Source organism: Pinus tabuliformis, chromosome 8 (genome assembly GCF_031772625.1).
Source record: "Pinus tabuliformis cultivar Carrire ecotype Pingquan chromosome 8, CPIR1, whole genome shotgun sequence".
Lineage (NCBI taxonomy): Eukaryota > Viridiplantae > Streptophyta > Pinopsida > Pinales > Pinaceae > Pinus > Pinus tabuliformis.
In genome coordinates this window covers 2,040,875,175-2,040,897,667 of record NC_142294.1, presented here as the reverse complement: position 1 = coordinate 2,040,897,667, position 22,493 = coordinate 2,040,875,175, and the positions used below count along the sequence as shown (strand labels likewise).

Sequence of the window (22,493 nt, the reverse complement as noted above, 5' to 3'; positions counted from 1 at the left end):
AGTGAAATGAAGCTGTGCAATTTCATTGTAGTACCTCACCACATTAAGGAAAGTGGAAAAAAACTGAAATACTTTGACATTGCCACTGTAAAGCTGCAATGAAATTAGTCGAGTATTCATTGAATACAAGATAACTTATCGCCCAGTACCAAGTGACCCTAAGGTCACAAAGACAGACAAAAATATGGATATCAGAACTTTGATGGATAATATTTTAGAGAACCATATGCAATATGATTATGAGAAACAGAACACAATTTGAATAAAAAAACATTTCATCTGTGTAGCAGTTTCCTTTGGTTCATTGCTTTGATGCTGTATATCACATTACATCTGATTTGTTGTGCTAGTATTATATACTTCACACATGAACTGCAGAAATAATTTTCCCATTTCACCATGTATTGTTCACAATGTGACGAAAAAAATATCTCAGCTGTGTAGCAGTTTCCTCTGGTTCATTACTTTGATGCTGTATATCACATTGCATAAACATGTCTCCTTTGATTTCTTGTGCTGGTATTATATACTATACACATGAACTATAGATATAATATTTCCATTTCACCACGTATTGATGACTTCTCCCATATATGCAGCATAAGCATTTTATCTCAAGACTACATCTAAATCTCGCAGGTCAGTTTATAATTTTTCCATTTCACCATGTATTGATGACTTCTCCCATATATGCAGCATAAGCATTCTATCTCAAGACTATATCTAAATCTCGCAGGTCAGTTTGAGAGGATGGAATGGTACAGTGAACGGAACCATATATATTTTCTTGGTAATTTCTCTCGAATTATGTACAAAGTTCAAACACAAAAATCCTTTTAGAGTTATCTACAGAGGAATTTGTGAAGTTTCAGCTTTTGACCTCAAACTCAAGAATCCTTTTACAGGAATTTATGAAGTTCCAGCTTTTGGCCCTATATTTTAAGAACAAACTTATGGGACAAAATTTATTTTTGGAGGACTTGAACCTTCTAAATATGCCTTGTAGAAATAATAAACAAATACATATCTACAATGAATTTACATTCATTTGCTTGCTGAGTTACCCTAGAACATGTGATATCCCGTTCCTCACAAATTACGTTCATGGGGCTCAAGCCATGGAAATCCAAGGAAATCAAAAACCTCTCTTTCTGTTTTAAATTGGAGACTTGAACTTGCCCTAGCAACCTGCACAAAAGGCTACATGTTGTTATACCTTTCAGAATCTCTGCTTGTCTAAGATGCCAAGGGTTGTTCCATGATACTACTTCAAATGATATATATCTTTTACTCATTAATCTTGTTAAACATCATTGTTCACCAAAGATCTGGAAATTTGAATTCAATTACAAAGAGCATATTAATCTATGTAAGTGGCCTGTAAACCAAAACGCTACACCCTCAGTTGGAATAGGATATCACTGGATACATATTAGGAAAATTAATGCCCCTGTGCATGACTAATCATTTACAAGCTAATGATGACAAAGTAAGGAATATACCTTTTTCCCTGTAGAATTTCTAGCAACCGGGAAAAGCCCCGTATCATCAAGTTTGTAGCCTTTGGCTTCTGCCAGTAGTCTCAACCTTGAAAGCACAAACAAAAGCTCCAATTAATATATGGAATTAATCTTAATCAAAGGAAAAGCAACAGAGCTGATGCAAAAGAAAGAAAAGTAATGCAAATATTAGAAGCCATGGTACTGGTTCTCAGTTATGGCATTTAAGGATTCACCTTTTGACTTCTTCTGGCTGTTAAACTAGAACTTAGCATCACTTTTGACGTTGAACACAACGTCATTCATCATATTATCTTCACAAACGATGTTATTTTCTTTACAAAGCTCGATGAATTGTGAAATGTGGTACAAGGCCAAATTACCATTCCCAGAAAACTTTGACATCTTCCCTAAAGCAACCTCCAGCTTCTTATGAGGGGGAACCCAAACCATTGAAAAATCCAGATAGCCAAAACATTTGACAACCCATGTGAGTCCTATTTTTTCCCTTTATGTCCTCAATACAGGGTAGAAGATGAGAATCTAAAATAAATGTTGATCACACCTTATACCATATCACAGTGGAGTCGCCAAGATACACTTACTTCACAAACTTTCATGGTTGATGGATGTGCTCACCTCCACACCTAACAATGTCTTCAAAATCTGTAAGGAACAAGGGTTTCGTTCCTTCATGGAGTCGCCATGTGAGAGAATCTTCAATAATTTACAATGTCTTCAAAATCTATAAGGAACAAGGGTTTCGTTCCTTCATGGAGTCGCCATGTGAGAAAATCTTCAATAATTTAATCTCACAAACGTTGTTTTCCTTGGAGAATGGGCTTTATCCCCGCCAACAATGCCAAAAATATTACCGCCCAAATTCTACATACATGATAAATTTTAATACTTCTTACCAAAATTCATAAAATCTGAAATCATCACCCTACACGGAAGGGACAAAATAAAAGAAATTCGGGCATTTGAACGATTCAGATTTCTAATAGCTAAAAGAAAGACTGACCTCACAAAGAAATTCGGGCATTTGAACGATTCAGATTTCTAATAGCTAAAAGAAAGACTGACCTCACAAAAGAAATTCGGGCATTTGAACGATTCAGATTTCTAATAGCTAAAAGAAAGACTGACCTCACAAAAGAAATTCGGGCATTTGAACGATTCAGATTTCTAATAGCTAAAAGAAAGACTGACCTCACAAAAGAAATTTAGGCATTTGAACGATTCATATTTCTAATAGCTCACATTCTTAAAACGCCGTAGGGACTCTTCTGTCATACCTACTTTTATTTACACCATAACATTGATACATAAATCACATTAATTTACTTTTAATACCTTCCCATTTTATCATTTTAGGGTTTCCTTGTCGGCTCTTCCTTTTTTACCCTTTCCTTTACCTATTTATCTTAAGTTTCCTGTGTGATCAGTCTTTCACATCTCACATCTCTTTTTATCCTAACGATGAACCACGATAGTAGGTTCGAAATGTTTGATTTCTAATAGCTAAAAGAAAGTCTGACCTCACATTCTTAAAACGCTATAGGGACTCTTCTGTCATACCTACTTTTATTTATGTTGTATCAATATGGGAAATAATGAAGAAAAGAAACTAAACACAATCGGTTATACATTTACCAAGACAAGAAACTGAATTCACACACACAAATAGATACTCAGGATTTACGTGGTAAAACCTCGACAAGGTGTCAAGGAAACATCCACGGGGCAAGGGATTGGAATTTATTATTCAACAATGATTCTCCTCGCATTTTCATTTCATGGGCATTCACCAGTTTTATATCATCGACCTCCGTTACATAACTGACAATTCGGTATAAAACTGACTAATTAAATTTTACCCAAAATTACTAATTCGTTGTCAAACTAACAAACTCCACCTTGAAAACAATTTTCCTAATCCCTTGCCCATGCCCATTCATCATCTTTTCTGCAAGCCAAGAGAAGCTAAACACCACCGCAGCTTCTCTATTGTAACTGGCTTTGTGAACATGTCTGCACAATTCTCTCGCGTATGGACCTTTTGAAGAACTACTTTTCCGCCATCGATCACATGTCTCAGAAAATGATACCTTACATCAATGTGCTTGGTTTTGCTGTGATAAGCAGGATTTGTAGCCAAGTGAATAGCGCTTTGACTGTCACAAAGTACATTCACTTTCTCCCGCGTCCTTCCAATCTCATTGAGCAGACCCTTTAACCAGATTGCTTCTTTACTGGCGTTTGAAGTAGCTATATATTCAGCTTCGGTAGTGGACAACGCAACTGTTTCTTGAAGCTTTGACATCCAACTAATTGCTCCACCTGCAAGAGTAAAGACATAACCTGTAGTAGATCTTCTTTTGTCCAAATCACCTGCATAGTCAACATCTACATATCCACAGACTGATCCTTCACTACCATTAAAGGCGATGCAGTGGTCACTTGTGCCTCTTAGATATCGAAGCACCCATTTCACTGCTTGCCAATGTTCTTTACCTGGATTTGCCATGAACCTACTGACAACCCCAACTACATGTGAAATGTCAGGTCTTGTAGATACCATCGCATACATTAAGTTGCCTACAACATTTGCATATGGTACATGAGACATATACTGCGTTTCTTCATCAGCTCTAGGACTCAAAACCGAAGAAAGCTTAAAATGGGAAGCTAGTGGAACATTAACAGGTTTCACATTATTCATAGAGAACTTTTCAAGTACTTTCTCCACATACTTATGCTGTGATAACTAAAGCTTACCATTTTTCCCGTCTCTGTGTATCTCCATGCCCAAGATATGTTTTGCTGCTCCAAGATCCTTCATATCAAATGTCCTAGAGAGTTGAGCCTTTAACCTGTTGATCTCTTCCATGCTTTTGCTTGCAATAAGCATATCGTCAACATACAAAGCTAAGATAATGAATATGCCATTGAAACTTTTGAAGTACACACAATGATCATACTCACTTCTTATAAAGTTCTGGCTCACCATGAAGGAATCAAACTTCTTGTACCATTGTCTGGGAGACTGCCTCAGACCATACAATGATTTCCTGAGCTTGCAAACTAATCTTCTGCTGCGACCTCGTACAAAATCTTCTGGTTGTTCCATATATATCTCTTCGTTCAAATCACCATGTAGAAAAGTTGTTTTAACATCTAACTGTTGTAACTCAAGATTAAGCGACGCAGTTAGTGCCAACACAATACGTATAGAAACAAGTTTTACAACTGGAGAAAAAATCTCATGAAAGTCTATACCTTCAACCTGAGAATACCCTTTTGCTACCAGTCTCGCCTTATACCTTTCGATACTTCCATCAACTTTCTGTTTCAGTTTGAAGACCCATTTGCATCCAACAACACTTCTTCCTCCAGGAAGCTCTACAAGATCCCAGGTATTGTTCTTGGCTAAGGAGTCCATTTCTTCTTCCATAGCCATTTTCCATTTCTTGCTATCTGTATCATCTACTGCTTCCTGATAACAAGGAGGTTCCCCATCTTCAGTAATCAAAGCAAAAGATAAAGCATAATCTTCATACCTTTTGGGAGTTTTCCTTTCCCTTGTAGACCTTCTTAGAGCGACTGGTTGCTGAACTGATTCAGAAACTTGCACTGGTTCAGAAGTTTCAACGGCTTCCTTTGTGTCTTCAACACCTTTTTCTCCAGAAGTCTCTCCTTCCTTTCGACTGTCACTGAAAGGTCTAGCCTCCAACTGAACTCGTTGATTCGGCGATACCTGTTCCTGTTCAATTCTTTCAACATTTGACTTTAACAGAGAGGATTCATCAAATGTTACATATCTACTAATGACTATCTTCCGCAATGTAGGATCCCACAACCTATATCCTTTCACTGCATAGTCATACCCAACAAAGACATAACATTTCGACTTTGGATCTAATTTTGAACACTGATTTTTCGGAATAAGAGAATAAGCATCACAGCCAAATATCCTCAACTGTGAATAGTCACAAGACTGACCTGTCCAAACGTCTTCAGGAATTTTACAATCAATTTCTACTGAAGGTGATCTGTTAACTAAATAACAAGCAGTAGATACTGCTTCTGCCCACAACTCCTTTTGCAAGTTAGCATTGCTGATCATGCTTCTGGCTCTTTCCATAAGAGTCTGATTCATATGCTCAGCAACACCATTTTGCTGAGGAGTATAAACCGCAGTTTTGTGTCTAACAATTCCCTCATCCTTACAGTATTGTTCAAATTCAACTGAAGTGAACTCACCACCATTGTCAGTTCTTAGACATTTAATAGATTTGCCTGTTCTTTTCTCTATCATTACTTTAAATTGTTTAAAGACATTTAATACATCAGCTTTCCTTTTTAGCATATAGACCCAAACTTTACAAGAGTAATCATCAATAAACGTTAAAAAATACAATGCACCTCCATATGACACAACAGGGGATGGTCCCCACAGATCAGAATGAATATAGTCTAAAACATCTTTACTATTATGATTTCCAACTTTAAATCTCTGTTTACACTGTTTTCCATACACAAAATGTTTACAGAAATCTAACTTCAAGGATTTCAGATCGGGAAGAGATTTACGTTTCATCAGTATCTGAAGACCTTTCTCGCTCATATGACCCAATCGCTGATGCCATAGACGAGTACCTGCTTCTTCCTTTTTTGATGCAACTGCTACTTCACTGACCTGAGTACTTCCTTTTAACCTGTAAAGATTTCCGACCTTTTCTGCCTTCATAACCACAAGGGCTCCTTTAAAGACTTTCAAGACGCCATCCTAACCTATAAACTTATAACCATCTGAATCCAACACTCCCAAAGAAATCAAATTTTTCTTCAAATCAGGTACATGTCTAACACTAGTTAATGTTCTAACTGTGTTATCATACATCTTAATCCTGATATCTCCCATCCCAACAATCTAACATGACACATTGTTACCCATAAACACAGAACTACCGTTTCCATTTTTATACGAAGTAAACCAATTTCTATGTGGGCACATGTGATGCGAAGCCCCAGAGTCTAACAGCCAGCTATCTAAACCCTGAGAGACATTACATTCAGGTGAAGTTTCATCTATCAAGCAGATAAAACTTCGTCTATCATACGTGAATCGACCTGATTCGCTTCCTTATTCGGGTTGTCGGATTCCTTTCGTTTCCAACAGTCCTTCTTCAAGTGTCCAATTTTACCGTAGTTCCAACATTTTGCGTTACACTTCTTTCCCTTCGATTTCGATCTGCAAGACCCCCTTGGTTTTTCCCCTCTTTACTTTGAGCGTCCTCTAGCGACCATGGCTTTTGATGCAGCTGTTTCAGTGCTGGATTTTCTTCGTACTTCTTCAGACAGGAGAGCTCCCACGACTGATTCAAACTTCAAAGAATCAGCGCCGAGCGGTGCTCAAGCTGATTGAAGTTATGAAGTGATCCCATGATTTAGGCAGAGAACACAGCAAGGTTATGGCTTTATCTTCTTCCTGTATTTTAACTTCCATATCTGTTAATTGAATATTAGTGTATTAAAAACATTCAAATGTTCGGCAAGGTTTGAACCTTCTTTCATTCGAAGATTGTATAACTGTCTTTTCAGATAAATTCTGTTGGTTAATGACTTTGCCATATAGAGATTTTCAAGTTTTTCCCACAATCCTGAAGCTGTAGTCTCTTCAACAATATTGAAGAGAACTTCCTCCGCTAGGCATAACCAGATGGTACTGAGAGCTCGGGCATCCAAGTCCTCCCAGTCTGAAGTAGTCATGGTAGCATGTTTCTTAGTTGCCCCATCCAATGCCTTGTGCAATCCTTGTTGCATAAGCAAATCCCTAACCTTCAGTTTCCAAAGAGCAAAATTACTCTTTTCAGTGAATTTCTCCACCTAGAATTTCGCGTTCGACATCTTGGCCATTTTGTTCTTCTCCTAGGGTTTCAGTCTTTTCAACAAAGGTTTATATTTCCTTATTTTCCAATGAAAGTTTTTCCTTCAACTAAGGTGTATATTTCCTTATTTCTCCAAAAAAAAAAAAAAAATCAATTTAAATAGAAAAACCTTTTTTTTTTTTTAAAAAACTTCTTTTCTCCTTTCCTTCAAAAAAAAAAAAAAAAATTGTCTTCTTTTCCTTCAATTTCTCACATTCACCCCTTTATTCAAAAAATTTCTGAAACAAAATTTCTTTCAAAAAAAAAAAAAAATACCCGGATTTGCTGAACAAGTTCTGGCAGCCAACACGCAGAACAGAGGTTTTTCCTCTTCCGCTGGACAGCAGCTCGTACTCTGCTCCTACTAGACTAGGCAGCGGTCTCCTGGGCAGTGGCTCTCTGGCAGCACGCAACAACCCCTTCACACAGATCACAGATAGGCCTTCACGCAGCAGGTCTCCTGGGCAGCGGCTCTCTGGCAGCACGCAATAACACGGCTTGCACTCATGCAGACGGTAGCAGCTCTGAAGGTTTCCTTGTAGATAACAGCCCACGCAACACTCCTCTTCACACGGATGACAGGCTGCTAGCACGCAGGCAGTTCATGCACACCATGCAGGGTTTTACGCTACACACAAGGTTGGATAGCATGCAGCTCTTCTGGAGAACAAAACATGCCCCCACACACGCAGTCTGTTTCAACTCCACCGCAGCCCTCGACGGTTTGCAAGCCAGCAACAACTACAGCTCCACGGGACTCTGGACAGGGGCAGGCTACGCTGCTTTCTCAACAGATGTTGCCAGCTGTGGCTTCCTTCTTCGACAGTTTTACGCAGCTCTTTTTTTCACAAACATTCGCCTCCAACTCGCTCTGATACCACTTGTTGTATCAATATGGGAAATAATGAAGAAAAGAAACTAAACACAATCGGTTATACATTTACCAAGACAAGAAACTGAATTCACACACACAAATAGATACTCAGGATTTACGTGGTAAAACCTCGACAAGGTGTCAAGGAAACATCCACGGGGCAAGGGATTGGAATTTATTATTCAACAATGATTCTCCACGCATTTTCATTTCATGGGCATTCACCAGTTTTATATCTTCGACCTCCGTTACATAACTGACAATTCGGTATAAAATTAACTAATTACATTTTACCCAAAATTACTAATTCGTTGTCAAACTAACAATTTACACCATAACATTGATACATAAATCACATTAATTTAATTTTAATACCTTCCCCTTTTATCATTTTAGGGTTTCCTTATCGGCTCTTCCTTTTTTTACACTTTCCTTTACCTATTTATCTTAAGTTTTAACTTCCGGTGTGATCAGTCTTTCACAGCTCACATCTCTTTTTATCCTAATGATGAACCACGATAGTTTTAACTTCCGGTGTGATCAGTCTTTCACAGCTCACATCTCTTTTTATCCTGATGATGAACCACGATAGTAGGTTCGACATGTCAATCAAACATTTATGAATGCGATGGATCCAGAAATCAACATGCAACAAGATGAACTCTGCTTCAGGAAATGAGAATTCAGCCTCTTTCAATTAACATGAGACCTTGCATGTACCAAAACAACCTCGTTGTCCCTCCTGGAATACCAATCTCAAATTTGGTTCTTGGCTGGAAATGTGTGCCCCTATCTTAAGGATGAATGAGCTCCCTTCTAGTATATGTGGCCTCAATTTTCTGATTAGACTCAACTCCAAATGCTGAAGGAAATCGACCTTCTCTTTGCTCCAAGGTTCTGGAAATGCATCAAACAATTCGGCCTTTTAAACTAATTGGAAACCCAACTTCATCATGCATGAGATCGAACTGCTCTCGGGTGCATAAATCATCGAAATAACCCTGATCCTTGGGCTGAGCGAATGGCACTGTGAGATCCAACTCGGCCTTGGTGGTTTTTCTAGATAATGCGGCCTTGAGACGAAGATGTGACCTTTAGGAATTTGGCTCCCTTGTTGAGAGCAATTCAGCGACTGCAAAGTGAAATTTGGTCCTCAGTAAAGATTATGTGAGTAATATAATTCAATCTCCCGACTCCTGAGAATGATAGAACTCGGCCCCTGAGAAATAATTGGAATTCTGCCTCCTGCAAACAACCAAATATTTGCAAAGCGCCGAAGAATGCGTGCCAACAAATTCAGTGAGATCTTCAAATAAGCTCCTGAAAATAATCCAATTAGAGTGGCAGTAGTGTCCACCTAAATTGGAGGAATACTAGCTAAGATGGCAATGAGATCCGCCCAAACTAAGGTAAAGATTTCGCTTGAAAATAATCCAATTAGAGTGGCAATAGTGTCCACCTAAATTGGAGAAATGCTGGCTAAGATGGCAATGAGATCCAACCAAACTAAGGTAAAGATTTGGCTTGAAACCCTCAATCTGAAACTAGCTTGAGTTTGAGAAACCATGGGATAGAATGCTTAGTAAATGAGCCCTTTTTTTATAACTTTTCATTGACTCTTCTTACAATCTTTTATATTCCTCTTTTAATATTATTTTATTGGTGGGGGCCACTTTCCACTGATCCAACCAAACTAAGGTAAAGATTTGACTTGAAACCCTCAATCTGAAACTAGCTTGAGTTTGAGAAACCATGGGATAGAATGCTTAGTAAATGAGTCCACCCTTTTTTTATAACTTTTCATTGACTCTTCTTACAATCTTTTAGATTCCTCTTTTAATATTATTTTATTGGTGGGGGCCACTTTCCACTGACTGACTTTTTGCTTCTCTTTTCTAATAGAATAATATCTTCCCTTCTCTAATAAAATAATATTGTCCGCCCTTCTCTAATAAAATAATATTTTCAAAATTGAGCAAGCCTCTTAATAATTTCCGCACACACAAAATCAAGGATATTACATAAATGCTCAAATCCACAATGCACAATACAATAATATTTTCCCCTTTATTAATATTATCAAAATTGGGAAAACTTCTTAATAATTTCCACGCCCTTCTCTAATAAAATAATATTTTCAAAATTGAGTAAGCCTCTTAATAATTTCCGCACACACAAAATCAAGGATATTACATAAATGCTCCACCACAATGCACAATAAAATAATATTTTCCCCTTTATTAATATTATCAAAATTGGGAAAACTTCTTAATAATTTCCACACACAAAATCAAGGATATTACATAAATGCTCAAACCCACAATGCGCAATAAAATAATATTTTCCCTTTTTTATTAATATTATCAAAATCGGGAAAACTTCTTAATAATTTCCACACACAAAATTGAGGATATTAGATAAATGCCCAAATCCACAATGCACAATTTAACGGGAACCTTTAGGAAGGTCATCCACTATCACCTCATCAAACTATCCTCTTAGTTTAGGCCTACTCTCCACTGACTCAGGGGCGGGTTCTCACTAAGATCAGTGAAGCATAGTGAATTAGGCATAAGGTGATGTTCATGGTACCCTCAGTGAAACATAATTTTTTGGATATTTTTGGTGTTTCTTCTGTAGAAAAAGAGAAAAGGTGATGGATATGAAGATTAGTGCCAATATCCTATTAGGGTCATGGAGTTAAGAGGAATCAAATAGCAAAATGCGATTAAGAAGGAAAACCTTTTAAGTTGGTTATCTGGTGCTTGTCGATTACAATAACATATTAGAACCCAATAGCTAAATTAACTCCTAGGCTAATCAAGGAAAATCATGAATTCATGTTCCCACTCCAAAGGAAAAGCCTCTAACCACAAAAAAATCAACTATTGCATGAAATGGAGTGCAAAGCCCTTACCAAGGAACTTTGGAGTATGGACTAGCAATGGCGATTAAACTTATCCCAAACCAACAAAGCAGAGTATGTTGCCCTTCAAATGGATCAAATGTTTGCAACCTTATCATAGTCTTAAACAATCACAATAATGCCTTTAATGATGTAGAAGAAATAACTAAGAAAAACAACTTTTAGGTAAAAAACATTCACCACATAGACAAGCCATTAACAACAAAAATACTTCCACAGATATTTCCATTAAGCTCCAAGGAGACGAGTGCTCTTAATATCCAACCATGAGTAGAAATGAGGAAGCACTCCTCTATTTATAGAGTGAGATCTAACTTCCTTTAGAATAAAATAACAATATTTGATTTAATTCCTTAACCGAAATATCAACCTTATGTTGGAATCATGATCACTGTTACACCAAAACCTGCATGTGTGAGTAAACAGACGCATCATTAGAGTTAACAGATCCTCAAGAGGTAGTTAAGCTGAAGCGACAAAACTCAAAATTGTTTGTGCTTTTAATATGTAAAATACACAATGTATTGTAAGTAATATTTTATTAATAAGATGAATGTACAAGAGTTATTGAATGTGACAATGAGGGCCTGCTTATATACCTAAGCAGGTGCCCCTTCAATGAATGATCATGTCCCTTAGAACATGCCTCTTCATTAACTAATGAATTAATTAACTATACTTATGTTTACTATATATTCATTCATATTTATTTTAATTTATATAAGTCATTTATATGTAACATTGCCCCTCTTAAAAAAGCTTTGTCCTCAAAGCTTAATTGTTGACAATTTCTTCACTTCTTCACTTGCTTACGCCATTTTGGCATGTAGATTTCCTTCCTTGCGAACCTTTTTTTTTTCCTTTTTATTTATTTTTAAACTAAATAATAATTTTTTCCAATTAAATAATTTTAACTATTAGTAATATAACAATTATAATTATTATATGATTTATGTAATTATAGTATGATATATTAAATTATCAAATATTGACCACGATATCAACCAAGCCAATTAATTAATGTATTAATCAATCAACGGGTGCAACTTGAAAGTTGTGTTGATTGACCATGATAACACGGCTTCGACAACTTGGATGACATACCGAGTGGAAGGCGTCAAACAACAAGTAGAGGAAGCACGGTTAGAAAAACAACGACCAGAGTTTTGACAAAGAACATTGTGCAGTAGTTGCCTTTGGAAATGCAATAACATCTATGATAGAGCTTTCACCAACCAAAATCATAACCAGCCGATCAGGCCCATATGAAATGCCTCCATGAGATGGAGAACCAAAATCAAGAGCTTCGAGTAAATAGCCACATTTCTCTTTTGCCTGATCAAGTGTAATCCCAATTTTTTCCAACACCTTCTTTGGGATCTCACATTTGTAGATTCTCAAGCTTCCTCCAATTTCAATTTCATTGTACACCATGTCATATGCCAAAGCTCGAGCTGTGGAAAGGTCACACAAATCATTTGGGTTTGGGGCCATGAAATAATGGTGGAGGGGCTCAAGTCTCAACTCAGACTCATTGCACTCAAACATAGGAAAGTTCGTCACCCATAAAATTGAATGTGTAGAATTGTCAATCAATCCTAGATAACAAGCAAAGTATAACAGTAGCCGACCAAGAGTTTTGCTCACAGCTGAAGGCTGGCCTACTATAAAAACAATAAGATCTCTAGGCATGGCAGAACATTGATTAAGCAAGTCCTCTCTTTTTCCATTCTCCAAAGTTGATGTCAAAGCTGGAATGCCTTCAAGGCCACCATTCCTTAGAACCTTCAGAAAAGGTAGACCTTTTACACCAGACTTGATTGCTTCCTTATAGATCTCTCCTTTCTTTAGACTTGTATGTGAATATTTGCTTGATCCCAGAGGCACAACCAAAGCCTTGATGACTTCACCAGATTGCAATGTATCCACAAAAAATTGGAAATTTGTTCCACTAAAGACTTCAAAAACATTTACCAACTCCATCTTGAAGCAAATATCTGCACTGTCAAATCCATAGCGATCCATGGCATCAACATATGTTAACCTTGGAAAAGGAACAGGAAGTTCAATTCCTTGAATCTCATGGAAAACATGTCTTATCATATTCTCGTTGGGTTTTAACATGTCATCCAATGGTGTGAAAACGAGCTCCATATCTAGTTGTGTAAATTCAGGTTGCCTACCGGCTCTCAAGTCTTCATCTCGAAAACACCTTGCTATTTGATATTATCTATCAAATTCCGATAGCATTTAGCATCTGCTTGAACAGTTGAGGACTTTGTGGCAAAGCATAGAATTCCTCTAGCTAAATCCCTAATGGAACGAGATAATCACAGGCACCTTTAGGTGTAGACTTAGACAAAATCAGTGTTTCAATCTCCACAAAGCCATGGACATCTTCTAAGTATCGCCTTATAACCAAAGAAACTTTGTGTTGGAGCCTTAGATTTGTTGATTTGGGGTAGCATCGGATGTGCTCTAGCCACGAAATTTGGTGGAGAGGTTGGGACACATGAGATCTCCAATACCCAGAAAGGGTTTGGGCAGATTCTAAGCAAATCAAGAGATATTAAAATAATTAATATTTTTAATGGAGTCCGTAAGTCTAAACTTAGGGAAAATAAAATATTAATGTGTATTAATATGAATTTGTGTTAGAATGGTCCAAAAGACATGGATCAAGCCAGATCTAATCTTAGTTGTTGATTAGGGACTTAATCTCGGCTGTTAAGATGTCAACAAAAAAAGTATAAGAGGAGGCTTGAGAGGCACTTGGAGAACACATTGAGGGAGACCAGTGAGTTCAATTTCTGGAGCGGGGTTTGCTGAGAAATTGAATCAGTGGTCTGGAGAGCAGTCAGGAGGCAGCAAGTACAGAACAGAGAGACGGGAGATCAGCACAGAAGAGGCAGACGCAGAGCCAGAGGAAGTCACGCAGAAGCAACAGGGACTGCACAGAGCCAGAAGGCCCTGCATCATCCACACAAAGTTTGCAAGAGTGACGCAGAAGCCCAGAGAGGCTGCGCAAAGCCTTAGTAGGCTGACGCAGAGGGTTTCAGGTTGTAGTTGAAATCAGTAGGGCCTACGCTAGGTTTAGGAAAGTGCTGGAAGTTTGTCTATCTGTGGGTAAGCTAGTTTGGCACCCTGTTGTACAAGAAAATTGCTGAATAAGAAAATCCTCCCTTGCTGCGCCAATTTTCCCACATTGGGTTTTTCCGGGGACATTAGTCCAAAATAACTGTGTCAATGTGTGCATATTTTTGTTTTTGTATTACGATGTGATGTCTGTAGCAGTATTTATTTTAATGTTTGTTGAAGCAATTTAATGAATAACTTATGATGAAATAAGTAGGAAAAGTAAATGAGTTGTTGCACTGATAGAATTTTCACAAGGTATCAGAGCAAGTAATCAGAGGCAGAAAGGGAAAATCAGTTATGGGTCGAGACCACGATGCAGAGGCATCCACCTCAAGGGACTCACACGGATTTTCAGAAGATTGCACAAGAGAGAGAGATTTCGATTTCTCTATGTTGGCTTCCAGGTTGGAAGAAGAAGTGGTGTGCATGACTAGTGCTGCATCATCAGAAGTATGGTATATAGACAGTGGAGCCTCGTGGCATATGACGAGAATCAAGGAGTGTTTCTCAGAATATCGAGAAAAGGAGATGAACTTTCAGATCACCATGGGGAACAACGCAAAGTGCACTCTAGTAGGAAAGGGCACCATAGTTTTTCAGACAAAATCGGGAGAGCGGTTTTGTGCCACAAATGTGCTGCATGTGCCAGGATTGGGGATGAACTTACTTTCCGTGTCACAACTACAAGGCAAGGGCTATGACGTCTACTTTATCAAGGAAAAGGTATACGTCAAACACCTGAGCTGGAGAAACAAAGTGCAGATCGGGATCAAAAGTAATCGGTTATACAGATTACAACTAGAATCTCCAATGGCACTGATAGGCAATCATGGGGACAAAGATTTGAACAAACTATGGCACAGAAGGATGGGTCACTTGCTGATCCAGGTGGATATCAGTGGCCACCTGCCAAGTCCACCTGGACCCCCACCATTGTCTTTCTCAGCATTTTCAGTTTCCTTAATTGTAGCACAACTTACTATTTTTAGCAGTTTTTCGGGTCCTGAACTTCCGGAGCCGTTTTGAGGCCCTAAATGACATTTTTTGGGGAATCCGGGGGCAACATATGGACCGATGTTGCCGGTTCCAACAATGATAGTGCTCGGATAGATCTTTCTAATGAGCTATTGTACGCGTCAAACGGAGATCATATGTCAAAGTTACGACCCCAGGAAGTTGATGTACCAACTTACCCCCAAACGGGGCCCACAGTTTGGCGTTTCATCTCCTAGGGTTAGGTTTTGGAATGTTAAGGGTTTTCCATTGTTTCTCAACAATAAATAGGCCTTCGAGCCTCATTGTAACACAGTTTAGAGGCATGTAGCCATCACATCTCTTCTCAGAGATAAGCTACCATCGCCCTAGCTAGTTTATTTCCATTTCTGGTTGTAAGCATATTTCAGTATTTTCCATTAATGAAATGAAGTATTATTTCCGCTGCATCTTTGTGTATATGGTTATCTCTGTAATTTGTTGCGTTCCTGTTTAAATCTGAATCAGTGGTATCAGAGCGGTCTGCTTTTTCTCTGTTTTTCTTTGCATGTCCCCAACAAGGTCGGGATATAAGGAGTTAGGGCTTGAACTGGTTGAACCTTTGCAAGACCAGCCTCGCAAATCCCGATGGCCTCCCATGGCGGACGAGAAGAAAGACGAGGGGGCAGGAGATCCCATCAAAATCTTGCTCGAAGAAGCCCTCGAGCGACAACGGAACGCGATGATGGACAGCTTTGCCCAGATCCTTCAGCGGCTACCCAGAAGCAACGCATCGGCTTCCAGTAGCTACTCTGAAAACGCCACACCCTTTAAGGTACAAGTTAATTTTGAAATCCCCATATTTGAGGGTCAGATAGATGCAGATGCCGTAGATAAATGGTTAAATATGCTAGAGGGTTATTTTTCTGTTCATGAATTTTCGAGTCGGGAAAAGATTGTTTTTGCTCTCCTCAAAGCAGCGCCCCATGTCAAGGACTGGTGGGAAACCTACTGCGAGCAGAAGGATGAAAGCACTGGCTCACTATTTTCAGGCGCACCCACCTGGGATTCGTTCCGGGATGCCATCAAGGAGCAGTACTACCCTGTCGGGAGCTATGAGGATGAATACATAAAGTGGATCATGCTGCGGCAGGGAAGGGACCAAGACGTGCCGGAGTTCACCAATCTTTTCCATACCCTTCGCACAAAGTTGGGTATCAAGGATTCAGAACAACATTTGATACTCAAATACCGTGGCTGCCTGCACAAGTACATCCAGGAAGAAATACAATTCCTGAACATCCCCTCGCTCGGCGCAGCATACCGGTATGCCGTCAAGGTCGAGCAGAAGTTTAAACAAAAGAAGCGAGACTTTGGATCTGCGAATCCAAAGCAGGGGAAAGGTGCCCCTAAACCACAGAACAAAGGACAAAGCCAAGGCGGGATAGCCCAAGACAACCAGCCGAAGCTGCAAGCAAAGAACAGCGCCGCGAAGCCGAGAAAGGACACTGGAAAATGGTGCGAGTTCCATAAGAGCTCCACTCACAACACAAGTGAGTGTCGGGCCAAGCAGTCACTGGTGGCTGAGCTAAAGGTTTCAGAATCAGATGCATGTTCCGACTCTGAGTCAGAACCCGATAAGGGGTATGAAAAAGGGAAGCAGATCATTGATGTGGACCCCAGCGCCACTGTTGCTACCGCAAAGATCCAGAAAAATGAACCCGAAGATCCAGAGGAGGAGGAGCGTCTCTTCCACTCCTAGATGTGGGTAAAGGGCTCCCCGATACAGTTCATTGTTGATAGCGGGAGTCAAAAGAACCTCATTTCGGCAGAGGTCGTGAAGCGTTTGGGCTTACCAACCACAGCACATCCACAACCATACACAATTGGGTGGCTTCACCAAGGACGAGATCTTCGCGTGAGCCAGCAGTGTCGCCTTCCATACAACATCAAGCCCTTCACGGATGAGGTATTGTGTGACATTGCTCCCCTTGAAGTTTGTGATGTATTACTAGGACAACCATACTTGTGGAAGCGACATGCTGTGTATGAATCAAGGCCCCGTGCTGTTATTATTACATTGGGAAATAAGTTGTTCAGGATACCAGAGGTAGCACCACCTGCCGCCCTCTCTTTGATTACTGCAAAACAATGCAGTAAGATCATTTCCAAAACCAGGAAATTTGTTTTCCTGATGATACGCCCTCAAGGAAAGAAGAAGACAGTGGCCGCGGCCTCCAAACGGGGCCCCTCTGCACGACAACTACAGATGGACAAGATTGTGGAGGAGTACGAGGACATCTTCACCTCCCCGGCAGGGGTTCCTCTGCACTGTCAAGTCAAGCACTCCATCGATCTGACCCCAGGTGCGCCGCTACCCAATGGACCAATTTATCGGCACTCCGTTCTGGAGAACGATGAAATCAAGAGGCAGATTCAGGAGCTCCTGCAGAAAGGTCACATCCGTCCGAGTTCATCGCCTTGTGGGAGCCCGATCGTGTTGGTACAGAAGAAGGATGGGACTTGGAGACTCTGTATTGACTATCGGGCGCTGAACAAGATCACTGTCCGTAATAGGTACCCGATCCCGCGAATTGATGACCTCCTAGACCAACTAAAGGGGGCGAAATATTTCAGCAAGATCGACCTGAAGTCGGGATATCACCAGGTACCAATCGAACCCTGCGATGTGTGGAAGACTGCCTTCAAATCCAAGGAGGGCCTCTTCGAATGGTTGGTCATGCCTTTCGGATTGACGAATGCTCCTGCAACCTTTATGAGGCTAATGGATGACATCTTGCGGCCATTCACCAACTCCTTTGTAGTAGTATACTTGGATGACATTCTGATCTTCAACCAGAGTTGGGAAGAGCACCTCCACCACATCCGACAGGTTCTCCAAACATTGCGGCAACACAAGCTATGTGCCAATTTGGAGAAATGCACTTTTGGCATGACCCAGGTTCAATATCTGGGATACATCATTGATGAACAGGGGGTGCATGTCGATCCAGCCAAGATCCAAGTCATTCGGGATTGGCCCTCTCCAACCACTCTAACAGAGCTCCGCAGCTTTCTAGGTCTTGCCAACTTCTACCGCAGGTTTGTGTTGGGGTTTTCTCATATTTCTTGGCCCTTGAGTCAAGTCACCAAGGGCGGGGCAAAAGCAAAATTCTTTTGGTCTGAATCTCAAGAGAAGGCATTCAGGGAGTTGAAGGATCGCCTCTGCACGGCACCAGTGCTCGCGTTATCAGATTTACAACAACCATTTGAGGTCGAGACAGATGCCTCTGACTATGCTATTGGGGCCATCCTTACTCAACATGGACATCCAGTGGCATATCACAGTGAAACACTTTCAGACACAGTCCGGAAGTACCCCACTTATGATAAAGAGATGTATTCCATTGTACAGGCCTGCCGACAATGGAAGCATTACATTTTGGGGAAGGAAACGGTCATCCACACAGACCACCGACCTCTGCAGTTCATACAGACCCAAGGGAAATTGCAGAATGATCGCCATCAGAAGTGGTCTACATACCTGCAACAGTTTCACTTGAATATCAAGTATAAAAAGGGCAGCACCAATAATGTTGCAGATTGCCTCAGTCGACCACCGATCATGGCGCTAACCACCGTGCTCAACTCTTGTGGGCACGAGACTTCTGATTGGCCACTTCTCTACAAAAGCGACCTAGAATTCGGCCACACATACCAGACACTCTTGGAGGGTCGGCAGGTTGCAGATTTTCACATCCAGGATGCCCTATTATGCCACCTCGGTCACCTTTGTGTTCCTTCAAGCGAGCGTGCCAAGATGATTTGGGAAGCACACTACAATCAGGTTGCTGGGCATTTCGGGGTCGAGAAAACAGTGGCAGTACTGCAAAATTATTTCTATTGGCTGAATCTTCGACAGGATGTTGGGAAGTACATCCGATCATGTACTGCTTGTGCCATTGCCAAACCGGCCATTAAGAAGCACGACCTCTATACCCCGTTGCATACCCCTAGTCGACCTTGGGAATCCATCTCCATGGATTACATGTCAGGCCTTCCTTCCACTAAGCATGGAAATGACTATGTTTTTGTGGTCGTCGACAGGTTCTCGAAGATGGCCATTATGGTGGTCTGCAAGAAGAATATCACAGCAGAAGCCACTGCTAAGCTCTTCTTTGAACGAGTGTGGGTGCACTTTGGGATCCCACAGTCTATCATCTCAGATCGGGACAGTCGGTTTCTCAGCACATTTTGGTCCAGTCTCTGGTCAATGCTGGACACCAAACTCACGAAGTCCACAGCCTTCCATCCTCAAACTGATGGCCAGACAGAGGTTGTCAATAGGATGATTGTGCACATTCTGTGCATGTATAACTCAAAGCATCCACGCACATGGGACGAGAGCCTCCCCTATGTTCAGCACAGCTACAACCAAGCTCTTCACAGCTCCACTGGCCATAGCCCTTTTCAGGTGGGCTTGGGATTCCAGCCACTATGCCCTATTGATGTGGCCATGCCACTTGCAGCTACTCACATGAATTCTGCTCATGTCCAGTCCGAAACAGATAAGGCCACCAGCTTCATTGAGCGCATCCAACATATTCGCCAGCAGGTCCATGACATTCTTGAGAAATCAAATGCCAAGTACAAGCAACGACATGATCAACATCGGGTGCCACACAAGTTTCAGGTGGGCGACAAAGTCTGGTTGCATTTGCAAAAGGAACGCCTTACTGGAACCTATCAGAAATTGAGACCACTCTGATATGGTCCTTACACCATTACTAAGGCTATGGGAGACAATGCATTTGAGCTCAGCATTCCCCCATTCCTTGGCCTACACCCAGTGTTCAATGTGGACCGCCTTCGGCCATACTTTCCACCATTGCTAGACACATCCGACATTGCAGAACATCTCAAACCCACAGAATTAAATCCAGATTGCATGGAACAAGCTGCAACTGATCGGATCATGGACACACAGATCAAGAACACTCGCCAACAGAATATCCAACTGTATCGAGTTGTCAAAGCAGGCCAACTCCTTCAGCAGGGCAAGTGGCTCACCAGGGAACAAGTTTAGCAGAAGTTTCCTCATCTCATGGAGGAGCTCAACGCAATGGGGACCATTGCTTCCTAAGGGGGGAGGAATGATCCAGGTGGATATTGGTGGCCACCTGCCAAGTCCACCTGGACCCCCACCATTGTATTTCTCAGCATTTTCAGTTTCCTTAATTGTAGCACAACTTACTATTTTTAGCAGTTTTTCGGGTCCTGAACTTCCGGAGCCGTTTTGAGGCCCTAAACGACGTTTTTTGGGGAATCCGGGGGAAACATGGGTCCATGGAATGGACCGATGTTGCTGGTTCCAACAATGATAGTGCTCGGATAGATCTTTCTAATGAGCTATTGTACGCGTCAAACGGAGATCATATGCCAAAGTTATGACCCCGGGAAGTTGATGTACCAACTTACCCCCAAACGGGGCCCACAGTTTGGCGTTTCATCTCCTAGGGTTAGGTTTTGGAATGTTAAGGGTTTTCCATTGTTTCTCAACAATAAATAGGCCCTTTTTGAATTTAAGTATGGGGGTTTACGCAGTGCATTATATTAGATATCATTTTGGGATTCAACTGCGTTAAGTAAGTCATTCACGTATGACCATTTCCATGAGAGGTAGTCGTAACTGACTAATTTCTCATGATTTTTGAATAGTTCACTTAGCACTCATTGCATCGGGTGATGCTCACAGGGGTGAAGAAGTGGGATTGAAACTAGTGAAATGAATCACATCAATTTCGGTGGCTGGTGTTGACATTCGAACCCACCCCCTTCGTCTCAGACATAGCAATCTCCACGCTTATCCATTCGACACACCTTCCATATTTCTAGATGGGACATATAGCCGAGTGGAATCGAAACTCTTGGAATTAAATCTGAAGCCATGTACTGTGCAATATATTTATCAGTTTGGTGATCTATCTCTGCAGCCAAGTTCAGTGTCTTCTTTACAAGATTTGGCATTGAGTTCTGCCTGTCGAAAGGTTCATTTGCAGAGGATAGTTCCAGTTTATTGTCAGAACTCAGAAGTGTGATCCCAGGTTCTTGCATTGTAATATCCCCAGGAGTTGTTTTGTTGATTCTCGAGGAATTGAAATAATAATAAAGAAATGGTCTCGCAAGAATCACTGTATTGTTAGAAGCTGTTCGTTGTGCTGCAGCAGCATCATCAGTAAATGCCTCCGCAACATTAACTGCGACCATCCTTCGTGGCTCAATTTTTATCGACCAAGGTATTTTTTTTTTTTATTTGTCGAAAACTTCTTTTGATTACAGATTTGATGTGGGTTTTGTGATATTTCAACTAGGTAGTCAAAATTTTCTGGGTGCATCGTTTTTCATGCCTCGATTTTCGTGTCAGCGGATTTGAATTTTGTTTCCAACACCTATCAGATTTTGTTCGGATCAGCCAACATCTACACTGAAATCTGTGCCAGACTTCTTTTTTGTTTTCCGTGTCTTGGGAAACGTGCAAATGGCCTCGTTAATTAATCTGATGTTGGAAGGCAATCAGTGCTTTAATGGCACCAATTATAACATCTAAAAACAGATAATGTTGACTATTTTTGAATATAGGCGTCTTGACTAGCTCGTTTTTGGCAAAGAGCTCAGTCTTGGTCATTTTTTTAAAATTCGGTTGAATCGAATCTAAAATGGCCGAGTTGATCCGAGTCATTGAAGAATTTTATGACTCGGCATAAAAACCAGTTCGGGAGGCCGAGTCATGACTGACTCGGCCGAGTTATTGTATGATTCGGCTGAGTCAGTCATGACTCGGTCAACCTGGCCGTTTCCGCATCTACTTGGCCGAGTCATTAAATCCGGCTAGTCACCCAAAAAAACAATGATTTTTCTATTTTTTTTTAACTTTTTAACATTTAGCTCATTGTTGGGGACTCCAAGGTGTTTTCTAAATTGGTTAAGTGATATTTGGGGTACATTCCCCTCTCCTAGTATTGATATGCTATTCAAATTTCATGGTAATGTTAAATTCTTAAAGTAAAAGTGACATTCTCCTTAATCTTCATTTTCATCTTTTTACTTAAATTTTTAACATTACCATGAAATGACTCAGGATGTTTGAGAGT

The 22,493-nt window shown here is 40.5% G+C and overlaps 1 protein-coding gene and 1 pseudogene across 7 annotated transcripts in view; both read right to left on the bottom strand.

Annotated features, from left to right (window-relative positions):
- Positions 1 to 718: 718 nt before the first annotated feature.
- The window catches only part of POL{LAMBDA} (DNA polymerase lambda (POLL)), a 364,299-nt gene continuing 342,524 nt past the window's right edge, over positions 719 to 22,493 (bottom strand). For all 7 annotated transcript variants that reach the window (XM_089374948.1, XM_089374949.1, XM_089374947.1 and 4 more), the window contains 2 exons: positions 1,503 to 1,587; positions 719 to 1,188 (listed from right to left, as the gene is read on the bottom strand). In XM_089374948.1, the coding sequence (XP_089231074.1) occupies positions 1,090 to 1,188; positions 1,503 to 1,587 (184 nt within the window). In that variant the 3' untranslated portion in view covers positions 719 to 1,089. The remainder of the gene's footprint in view (positions 1,189 to 1,502; positions 1,588 to 22,493) is intronic.
- Positions 12,376 to 21,609, bottom strand: LOC149244643 (aspartate--tRNA ligase, chloroplastic/mitochondrial pseudogene; annotated as a pseudogene).